The 12,213-nt window shown below is 35.0% G+C and overlaps 1 protein-coding gene across 4 annotated transcripts in view; it reads left to right on the top strand.

Annotated features, from left to right (window-relative positions):
- The window catches only part of HACE1 (HECT domain and ankyrin repeat containing E3 ubiquitin protein ligase 1), a 90,405-nt gene extending 80,870 nt beyond the window's left edge, over positions 1-9,535 (top strand). For 3 of the 4 annotated variants that reach the window (XM_045188643.2, XM_045188640.2, XM_045188641.3), the window contains 2 exons: positions 7,545-7,658; positions 8,193-8,895. In XM_045188643.2, the coding sequence (XP_045044578.1) occupies positions 7,545-7,658; positions 8,193-8,295 (217 nt within the window). In that variant the 3' untranslated portion in view covers positions 8,296-8,895. Of the gene's footprint in view, positions 1-7,544; positions 7,659-8,192 lie in introns of all 4 variants that reach the window. The other variant, XM_024551769.3, reaches the window with a different exon arrangement.
- The last annotated feature ends 2,678 nt before the right edge of the window (positions 9,536-12,213 follow it).

The raw sequence follows: 12,213 nt of genomic DNA, 5'->3' as shown, positions 1-12,213 counted from the left end.
TGAGAGAGAAACATTGATCAGGTGCATACCATATGCACTCCCACCAGTGACCGAACCCATTACCTAGGCATGTGCCCTGACCAGAAATCGAACCTGAGACCTTTTGATTTATGGGACAGTGCTCCAACCAACTGAGCCACACAGGTCAGGGCCTCACTTTTTTGATATTATACAAAGATTTATTTAAGACAAAACGTGGTGCTCAATAAATGTTTATTTAATATATGAAAAAAATAAACTGTTGCAACCCAGGTTATTAGCCTGTATATTGTATTTTATAATTTGGTAATCTTTCTGAAGGTTGGTCAATGGTAGTAGCCAAATTTTTAATATTGCTAGACAACACACACACACACACACACGCACACACACAGCATGCCAAGAAATGCCTAGAGAATGGAGTAATAAAAATAATTAAAAATTATAGTTTCTGTGTAGGAAGGTCAAACAATTCAAATTTAAAAAATCACTGTTAATCTCAATCACTGAAGATAATCACTATTAAAATTTTGGTTATTCTTCCAGAATGCTTCTCACATATATACAGTTATACATTTTTTTTTTTTTTAATTCTCACCCAAAGATATGTTCATTGATTTTTAGAGAGAGAGGAGGGGAGAGAGATAGAGAAAGAGATTTTGGAGTGGCCTAAAAGTCCATATGGTTTTTTCCATAAAATAGAAGACACATTTTTCATTTTTACCAGTAACTTTATTGATTTGGATATTTTGAGTATGTTAGCTGTCTCCTGCTTGGTATAATGTTGATTGTTCTTAGTTAATGTCTCAATTTGATCGCTGTCAACTTCAAATGGTCATCCCGACCATGGAACATCTTCCAGCGAGAAATCTCTAGCACAAAACTTTGCAAACCACTTCTGACATGTTTGATCAATCACAACACCTTCTCCATACACTGCACAAATCTTTTTTTTTTTTTTGCATTTCAGTTGTGTTTTTACCTTTATTGAAATAATAAAGCATAATATGCTGAAAATGTTGCTTATTTTCCTCCATTTTCAATATTAAGATAGCTATACAAAAATTTATCACTTTTGATAAGTTTTTTAAAAAATGCATGCTGATATGACAGCTGTAACAATACAATCTAACAAAATTGTTTCAAATGAAGGTAAAGACAAATAAGTACTACTAGCCGCATCTTATGGAAAAAAACAGGAACTTTTTGGCCAACTCAATAGGGAGAGAAAGAGAGAGAGGGAGAGAGAGAAACATCCATGTGAGAGAGAAACATAGTTCGTTTGCCTCCTGTACCTGGCTTGAGTATCACACCTGCAAGCTTTTGGTTCAGGGGATGATGCTCCAACCAACTGAACTACCCAGCCAGAGCTAAATTTTTACTTTTTAAAAACATTATCCCTGTTTTATAACTTTTGAATTTTGCAATACATCATTAAAATTTATTCCATTTGTAGATCTAATTTTTTAAAAGGCTGCCTGCTCTTCAGTTTATGGACTTCCTTTCACTGATATTGTTCTTTATTGCTAAGTTTTCCTGTTTATGAATAATGCTGAATAAATAAGGAATTTTTGTGCTACATACTAGTCAGGTCAGTATCCTACATTATTTACATAGGCTAAATTCAGAGAAGGGAAATTTTGGGGTACAAAATTATATCTATTTTTACAGCCTTTACATAGTGCTCATTTATTCCTCAGAAAGATACCAGTATTCACATCAGCAGGGAATGAGAGGGCCTATCCCTTTTATTCTGTCAACACAAGATATAATCATTTTTATTTTCATATAACTTCTTATTTATATAATTTTTGAATGGTTTGAATTGCTTGTCTTTATTTTTTGTTCATTATTTTGCTGTCATTTTCAAAAATTCAGTTTCAAATGTTCTTTTTTTTTAATAATAGGGACATACAGAAAGAACTTTTTCCCAGTTTATTACTTGCCTTTTAACTTTAAGTTAGAGAGAGTTTCATGTAATTTAAACTATAAATTTAATTTATACAATAGAAGTTTTAAATGATATTGCAAGTTGATTATGGTTTTAAATGAAGTTGCAACTTTCCTTTATGGTTCTTATAAATCTTTTCCTATGTTCAAGACTTTATAGATATGTTTATCTACACTTTTTTCTGTAACTTTTTACAGGGTCTGTTTTTACATTCCAATTTTAAACTGACTGGACTTACTTTGGTTTATTGTCTGAGGTAGTGCTCTTTTATTATTTTTTTAATGGTTTAAATCTAAACACCATCTAGTGCATTATTATATTTTCCCACCCTTACCCTATGATTTAGTTAGTGTGAGTCTTTAAAATGCAGGAAAAAATGATTCATGTTCTTTGGTACCAAAAATGTCTGTAAAATTGATGCTCTTACAGAATCAAAAGTCACCTGGTGTAGTGACACACAGCGCTGCTCTTGCGTCAGCAGTGTGGTCATTGTTAACAGTGCTGAAAACTGTGCTGCCACTTCTTTAACTGGTTGTGACGTGTAGCATGTGAACCCATTTCAACTGAGGTGGAAGGATGTGGGTACAGGGTTGGAGCTGAGGAATCTGGGGAAACAACGCAACTGAGCTTTAGCTCATGTTGAAGAATTCACCTTTTAGCACTTACTGTACATTGAGTCCTTATTTTGAATTCAAACAGTAAGTCTTAAGTTCTTTCAAACCTCAACTTTCCTTTTACATTATACCTCCCACCAGTTATTACTCTAGGTATGGCATTTGCCATTCTAAACCTAAAGCATGTGTTTTTCTTTTCTTTAGCATTTTTTGGGAAATTCGGGTTATCCATTGGTTTATATTTAGATACTGAAATGTCTTTCTCCATGTATTAGTATAATTTAGTGCACTCTTACTGAAAAGTTAAATGTGTTCAATTATAGAATAAGTATAAAATATAAATTTTTAATATTTTTATGGTAGTGACAATATTTTCGTGGTCTATAAGACTGTCTTAAATGTATTACTCTTTTATTTCATGTTCCCTTAAAAATAATGAAAGTCGGACTTAATTTTATCTGTAGATTCAACCCTCTTTGGATTGAAAATTCTTGAAAAAATTTACATTGTTGCTGATGTGTACTATGTAATTAGGCTACAGTGGCTGCTGGTTGTGTCTGTACTGAAGACGTACAGACTTTTTTTCTTGTCATTATTTCCTAAACAGTCCAGTAGAATAACTGTTTATGTAGCATTTGCATTATATTAGGTGTTATAAGCAATCTAGAGATTATTCAAAGTCTATGGGAATATGTGTGTAGGTTATATACAAATACTACATCAATTTAAATAAGGGACTTGGGCATTAGTGGATTTTGGTAACATCAGGGGATCCAGGAACCAATCCCCTGCAGATACCAAGGGACAATTGTATATTATTTTAAAAAAACCTTTTATTGTTGGTCAAGTACAATTGTTCCCATTTTTCCCCCATTACTCTTCTCCCCTGCCCTACCCACCCCTTACCTCCCACATGCAATCCTCTGCCACTGCCCCTCGCCCCTCTCCTTGTCTTTGTCCATGAGTCCTTTATACATGTCCCTTGACTTGACCCTTCCACTTCTTTCCCCCATTATCCCCTGTCCTCCTCCCCTCTGGTTACTGTCAGTTTGTTCTTTATTTCCATGTCTCTGGTTCTGTTTTGCTCGCTTCTTTGTTTTGTTGATTCGGTTCCACTTATAGGTGAGGTCTATGGTATTTCTCTTTCACTGCCTGGCTTATTTCACTTAGCATAATGCTCTCCAGTTCCATCCATGCTGTCACAAAGGGTAGGAGCTCCTTCTTTCTTCCTGCTGCACAGTATTCAATTGTGTAAATGTACCACAGTTTTTTTATCCACTGATGGGCACTTAAGCTGTTTCTAGCACTTGGCTATTGTAAATGATGCGGCTATGAACTTGGGGTGCATAGGTTCTTTTGACGTTTCAGGTTTCTTAGGGTATAATCCCAGCAGTGGAATTACTGGGTCAAAAGGCAGTTCCATTTTTAGCTTTTTGAGGAAATTCTGTACTATTTTCCACAGTGGCTGCACTGTCTGTATTCCCACCAACAGTGTAGTTGTGTATTATTTTTATCAACTGTAATTTTACCTTGTATAACCCAGGTTTCATATTATTCAGCCAGACTATTTTTCTCATACATGGTTAAGTTTGATGAGCCATGGTCTTAGCATAATGTTCACAGATTATTGAAGTATGGAGCCTAGTCATATTCGTACTTTAGAAGAGGAGGAGTATGGTTTCGGGGACTGTTCGTGAATATCAGTTTACAGAATAATTACAATTCAGATATTAAAATTGGGAAAATTTTTTTAAGCTTTTCAAAATTTAGCTATATGAAGACATTAGACTGATTATCCTGATATTGAAATACTGTGTTATAATTTGTGTAAGAATCAGTGTCAAGTCCTGTTGTCTCCACCTGTCCTGATAAAGTGGTACCCTTGTTTTTAAATTCTGCCTCTCTAGGCGGTTGAGAATAGCTTGGTTTTTTTTTATCCTTTTTCATTTTTGGGTGCCTTTGTGATATTTTAGGCAAAGGTTAATATGCATAGATGAACTAGTATAGAATTTTATTTCAATTTACAGACATATTCAGGTCTTCTTTAGACATTGTTTTGCCCTAAGTAGGAATTGCTCATGCATTAGCATTTTATTAGTAAGATTCAGACGTACTTTCAATATTCACTTAGTCTCTAAGGTAAGCTCAGGCATTTCATCAAGAAAACATTTAATAGCAACCAAACTGCTTCCCAGCTAGAAGAGAAAACTGCTGTCTTTAGAGATTCATTTATAGTAGATTGCTATGTTTGTTCCTGTGAATATATACATATCCATGATTTCAAGTAGAAAATTTTGGTTCATTTTCAACAGATTTTATAATATGTGCTGAAAAATACATAACATTTACCTTTTGAAACACAGTTCTGTGACATTAAGTGCATTTACATTGTGCAGCCATCCCCACATCCAACTCCCGAACGTTTTTATGTTCCTCAGTTGAAACAGTCCCCAGTAAACACTAACTGTCCATCCCCAAACCGCCACCATTCTTCTGTCTCTCTGAATTTGACTCTTCCAGGTACCTCGTGTAAGTGGAATTATTTGTCATTTTGTGATGGGCTTATTTCACTTACCATGATGTCCTCAAAGGTTCATCCATATGTCGCAAATGCCAGAATATCCTTCCTTTTTAAGGCTAAATAATATTCCATCGTGTGTATACCACCTTTTGCTCATCTTTTCATCCATGGATGGTCGCTTTGGTTGCTTCCACCTTTTTGCTGTTGTGAGTGATGCTGCAATGGACATGGATGTTCATATATATGTTTGATTCTCTGCTTTTAGTTCTTTGGGATATATACCCTAATTCTGTGTTTCATTTGTTTGAGAAACTGCCAGATGGTTTTCCACAGGGGCTGTACCACTTTACATCCCGACCAACAATGCATATGGGTTCCAATTTCTGTATTTCCTGTCCATTTTTGTTTTCTTTCTTTTTGGGGAAGTGATGGTGGTTTTTTGTTTTCTGTTTTATTAATAGCAATCCTAATATGTCTGAAGTGGTTTCAGTGAGATATTGTGGTTTTGATTTGCGTTTCCCTATGACAAATGATTTAATTGAGCATCTTTTCATCTTTATAGGGCATTTGATGTATCTTTTTTGGAGAAGTATCTACTCAAGTCCTTTCCCTATTTTTAATTGTGTTTTGTCGCCGTTGTTGAGTTGGAATTCTGTATTTTTTTTGGTTATCAATTCCTTATGTCTTAGAATTTGAAAATATTTTTACCTATTTTGTGTGTACTTTTCCCCTCTGTTCCTGGTATCCTTTGACATATAAGTTTTAATTTTGATGAAGTCCAATTTATCTATTTTATCTTTTGTGCTTTTGGTGTCATATCCAAGAAATCACTCCCAAATCCAGTGTCATGAAGCTTTTCTCTTATATCAGGGGCGTCAAACTCATTTTCACTGGGGGCCACATCAGCCTTGTGGTTGCCTTCAAGGGCCGAATGTAATTTAGGACTGTATACATGTAACTACTCCTTAACTCTAGGGGTAAGGAGCTCGGCACTGCCGCCGGGTAGAAACAAGGTGTAGGGTGGGATAAAACAAGGTGGAGGGCCGGCTTCGGCCCGCGGGCCTTGTGTTTGTCACCTGTACCCTATATCTTATAAGAATTTTGTAGTTATGTCTCTGAAGTTTAGGTCCTTGATTTATTTTGAGTTAATTTTTGTAAATGGTGTTAGTAGGTAAGGGTCCAACTTCTTGTGTGTGTGTGTGTTTGCGTGTGTGTGGTGTATATCTAGTTTTCCCACCACAATTTATTGAAAAGACTGACTTTTCCCCATTGGATGTGGCTATTAGCACACTCCTTGAAAATCTTTTGACCATATATGTGAGGGTTTATTTTTGGGTTCTCTGTTCCATTCCATTGGTCTATGTGTCTTTATGCCAGTACCGCACTGTTTTGGTCATCATAGCTTTGTAGTAGCTTTGTAGTTTAAGTTTTGAAATCAGAAACTATGAGCCCTACGACCTTGTTCTTTTTCAAGATTGGTCTGGTTATTTACATTTCAATGGTTTTTTAAAATGAACTGAATTATGGTTTGTACTATGAATCATGTTGGAACACATTTTTAATATTAAAGAGAGTCTACTGCTTTTGAGGATGCATTTAGCACCTATATGTTAAATGTTTACCATCATTTTAATTTATCCAAAAAGCACTACAGCATCTCATTTTAAAAACAAACAAATTTATTGCAGGATCAATTTGTTTAATCATGATAGATATACAAAGGCTAATTTGAAATACTAATTTTTTTTCAAATTGAAACAATAGAATTTCAGAAGTTATAATTACACCCTTTACAGCCATGTACCTAAGACTAAATTTTCTAGTGGTGTTTATGTATTTTGTTAGCCTTCCTGTGATTTCATTATGTTAGATAACATTTTAAAAAAATACATTGATACTATGAATCTCGGGGAAGAGAAATGTAAAGAATTTCCTAGTTTTTCCAATGTGAAAAACAAAACAAAATCCTTTTGACTCTAGATACTTTCCAAACAGGGAAATTATTTGGATTACCTGTAAAAGCCTTAGTTGCCTTAATTAAAAGAGCAAACATTCCTTTATTCAGCAAATACTTAATGAATGTCTGTTAGATGCCAGTCATTTTGCTAACTCCAGGGATGCATACAAATATGACATACTTGGGCCCACAAATCAATCCCAGTTTAGGAGGGAGAGACACGAAATAATTGTATATGCAGTATGCTAAGTGCAATAGTAGAGCCATGTGCTGTGGCCAACTGAAAGCATAGTAGAGCTTGTAGAAATGTGGAGGGGTACGGCTTATAGAAGGCTCCATGAACCTTGCTAGCTGGCCACAGGGTGACTCTTAGTAATGAGTTAGAGTATTGTAGATTCAAAAATGTTATTTTGTCAGTGACCTAGAGTTGAATATATTCGTACCCTAACTTAGAATTTAAAATACATCTGTGACAAAGATTTACCTTTCTCGATTACAACTTACTAAGATATGAACTGTTAGTTCCAGGGTCCCGCATGGTGGATTTGCTAATATCATGGGTGGAAGTGGATTGCAAAACTTTACAATCGCTGCTGTGCCATATACTCCAAATCTTCTACCGACTTCAAGCACATGGTATGTTAAATTTTTTTAATTTAAATGCATTTTGAATTTTGATTAATTTTGAATGATCAAAAGTCAAACGATTGTATTGCTACAAGGAGAGGAAAATGTCAACAGGGATCGCCATCAGGATTTTGGAATCACTGATGAATAAATAGCTACATAGTTCCTTGCTTCCCCCCTTTTTGGTAGGGAATATGTTTGAGGAAACTACCTATAATTTAATTGAATATAGTTCAACTGTCACTAAAGTTAAATTGTCATAGTATCACTGAGTTACACCATCATTTCAAACTAAATCACTCTTAATATATTTTTGGCCAAAAGGAACTTCTTTTCTTTCACTCCATTTGCATGCTAAAGGAAACTGCGGCGCAGCAGGATTTTAGTTTTTGTTCTTTTTAAATACTACTTCAGGGTTTTCCCATTTGAATGCAAATTTGAGAGGGTGGTTTTATGTTAATTTTTTAAGTTTTCACTGCTAGACAAAACAATTAGAAATTTCGTAGATTTCCTATTTAATGGTGGTATATTTTTCTTTTAAAGCATCAACATGCTCAAGTTACCTGAATACCCAAGTAAAGAAATACTCAAGGACAGACTTCTGGTGGCACTGCATTGTGGCAGCTATGGTTACACAATGGCGTAATGAAGTCTGGAAAACTCATCTGACTACTGACAATTCACAGTAGCAGGGGTAATTTAGGGAACTGTCAGCGGAAACGCAGCCTAAACGCAGCCGCAGGCAGGGCTGATGTTTAAAATTCATAAAGGATCAGGTTTTCTCCTCGCCCCTTTTCCCTCGTATGTTTTCTCAGTTTGTGATAGAAAATCACAGTAGTGTTCATTTTTAAAAATGCTAATTGTAGAAACTGTCCTTATTGATATTTCTTAATCTTATTCCAGATTGTGTTAAGGCAAAATCTTATTTTACATTCCACCTCTGCTATGTTACTGTCTTGTTAAAAGGATGTTTTCTCTTTATTTTCATGTATATTAAAATATATTAGGACATCCAAACTGCTATGTTCTATTGCATGTAAAGTGCTGTTTATATTTTGGAAAACTTGAATAGAATGGATTAATTTAGATTGTGTATAAAGCCACAAAATATGTATTTTCCCATATGAATCTATATTGCAATGATGTTTTTTAGCTTTTTATTTTTTAATATATAATGTAAAGTTTAAACTAATGTGACTAACACACAGCTGATGAAATGATATCTAATTTATATATTAAAGCTTATACTATGAATTATTTGTTTCCTTCATTTCAGTTTTCCATATATATTGCATTCTCAAGGTTTTTCTTATGCCTTAATTTATATTTTAGGTAAAAGCAAAATAGAATTTTTATCATATTTTTATTTTATCTGTGAGTACTGATGACACATTTAAAGAAGTAATCTGATGTGCAGATTACAATTTAAATATGTAATTTTTTCTTAAATTGCTTTTTATGATTAAGATGTTGAGTTCCAGTGGCATATGCCTAATACAGAGCAGTAGTTTTGAAATTTTAGGGTGATCTAATCAGTTTTTATTTTGAAAAGACTCACTTAAGTAGTTACAGCATATGTTTTAGTGGGAAGCAGGAACATGCACGTATTTGGAAATGCTAATGGAGGAATTAATAATGTTAAGGACCTTGAATGGGGGGCGGCGGAAACTAGAATGAATGGCGGATCCGTGCATTATTTTCTCATATGAGCATCCAGCGAGTTTGTCGCTGACAAACACAGACAATGTATACGTCAATGCAGACAAATATATACTGTATATATGTATATAGACATATACATTGAAAGTTTTGCTAAGTTATAGAGCTCCTCTGATATGTTTTCTTTCGGTCCTCTTTTGGTATTGTGGGTTTTTTTAATATATTACAGACATCTCCTTAATCCCTTCACCTTTCTTGTTAAGCCCCACAACCTCCCTCTCCCCTCTGACAGTTGTCAGTCTGTTCTCTCTCTGTGAGTCTGTTTCTGTTTTGTTTTTTAGTTTACTGTGTTCATTAGGGATTAAGGGGAAAAAAACTTCTTAGATACAGACAACAGCATGGTGACTTCCAGAGGGAAAGGTGGGTGGGGCGAGGTAAAAGATAATATGGGGGATAAAAGGTGATGGAAGGAGATTTGATTGGGTGTGGTGAACACACAATACAATATACAGTTGATGTATTATAAAATTATATACCTGAAACCTATAGAATTTTATTAACCAATCTCACCCCAATAAGTTCAATTAAAAATAAAAGAAATAGAAAAAGAAAAAAGAAAACATCTCAACAGATTACATTTAAAAACTAGGAATTCTTTGAAAATTACTTTTAGCTTTAAAATTAAGTCATATGTTTTATTTATAATAAATGAAACTAATAATTTTTAAATTTTGGTTTTCAAAATTTAGTTGTAGAGGTCATTGACTTCTGTCTTTTTAAATAAGTATTAATAAATGACTTTATTACCTTATAATTTTTATGTTTACAAACATTAACTTCTGTTTATAAATAACAATCCACTTGCTTTGTCAGATTGGCCCTTTTGCAAGTATATGTGTGTAAGAAATAATTAAACATTAAAAATCTCATGGTATTTTATCCATGAATATGAATTTTTTTTTGATACAGTTGTAATAATTTCAGGGGTTACTCTTACATTGTACTTATTTTTTAAACTATAGGAATGTAGTTAATATGAAAAGATTTTACATGGATTAAAAGTACTAATTAAACAAGAGGCAGCTAGTCTTTTTAGTTCACTCCACAATTTCTTAATAAGTAGATGGATATATTGGGTGGAAGATAGCATAGAAAAATGATTAGAGCTTTACTTTCCCTTCAGGTAAAAGAAGATTATACTAATAGGAAAATTACTTCAGTCTTAAAATATGTGGTAGTTCCACAGAAGGAAGAAAACAGAAACATAACACTCTAAAAGGAATAAAAGTATAAGTCACTGGAGCAGATTGTAGAAAACTGATTAATGAAAACCTCCAGGCAAGAGGGGCAAGAGGTTATTGAGTCAACCAAATAGTTGGAGTGGATAATGACCACGTAGTTAATTAAATCCATTTTCTAGTTCATCAACAAAATAAAACGTAATCTAAGGAAATCCCAGTTTTCAAAGAGTATGCTGAATCCAGCCTGTTGCCATCACAGGCTTTATTAGTGTGGCGGGGGAGGGGGCGGGAAATTTTAAAGCACGGGTCACAAGGTGGAGGTCCAACAGATGATTCCCTGTTGGAGGAGGTAATCAAGAGGACTCGACCGCCAGTTGGCCTTAGAGTTGGACCTGTGCAATCAGAGACTCCTCGCCTCCTTCCCTGTTCTTAGAATGCACGTCTACCCACCAATCCCCCATTTCGAGCCATTGGCAAGGACACAGCCTTGAGAGAGCGCTATGTAAAGACCATCTATAAGGTATATGCGACTGAGCCCAATTAAGGCCTCTATCTAAACTTGTAGGATTTGGCAGGTGGATGCAAAGATCTACTTACTTCTCAGCTGCCCAAGACAAGCCTCATAAGTAGGTGCTTGTTAAAACTGCCACTTATCAGTCTGGAGGGTCTGCCCCTCTTTGTGTCTGCCCTGGCTGGCCCTCTGGGTATGTGGGCTGCTTTCAGATTTTACCAGGGCAGCGTCCAAGGTTGTGTACCAGCACTCCCACCCCACACATGGCTTTTTTGTTAGTCATGCCAACTTTAAAATTTTAATGAGCTTTCAGCAATTTAAAAATCTGGAGATTTTATGCAGAAGTCCAGAGTTTGGCTTTTGAGAAATGAACAATCTCGCAACACTGAGCATATCCTGGAAGACGTTATCATGGGCTGGGCTTGAGGAGAAGCTGCTGCTTTCAAGGACTGTGCCCTCCAGTTTGCCCCACGAGTTTACCAGTATGTTACCTTTCTGGCATTGACAGCACTGAAGTTTGCTTTTAAAAATCTTTGTTGATCAGAAATGTTCCCTTGGAGTGTTAATTGGTACAAATACTTTGGAAGGCAATTTGGCAATATCATATTTTAAAAATGTACATACACTCTTTCACTCAACAATTCTACTTCCAGGATTTTATCTGACGGCATACTTAATTCATGTACATAAAGACGTCTGTACAAGAATGTCACTGCAGCCGTCTTTGTCATAGAGAAGAGCTGGAAATAATTTAAATGTCTGTTGGTGCGGGGTAACCAATAAATATTTCTGAGGTGTGTTAGGTGAAATAAGGTGTGTGGAAGAGTGCTTCGTGTATACATACAGAATACATGGGGTTTTTTTCAAGAAAATTTTTTCAGCCAGAGACTATTGCTGTATCTCAGAAAGTATTATAAAATGGGATAAAGTTTTTTTCACTATATAACCTTTTTGTTTGTCTATGTCACAAGTCTGTGTTATTCTCTCTTATTTATGTAAAGGAAACCCAGTATCTTTAGTCAAGGGAAACAAGGATCGGGATAGGTATTACTGAATCTATAAAATGCAGTAGCAGTGGTGATGAGCAATATTTTCATACCCACGGATTTTATTTTATAATGTGGTTAAAAATCAGCCCCCTAACTAAATTCTG

Source organism: Desmodus rotundus, chromosome 11 (genome assembly GCF_022682495.2).
Source record: "Desmodus rotundus isolate HL8 chromosome 11, HLdesRot8A.1, whole genome shotgun sequence".
NCBI lineage: Eukaryota > Metazoa > Chordata > Mammalia > Chiroptera > Phyllostomidae > Desmodus > Desmodus rotundus.
This window is presented reverse-complemented; position numbering and strand designations above follow the sequence as displayed.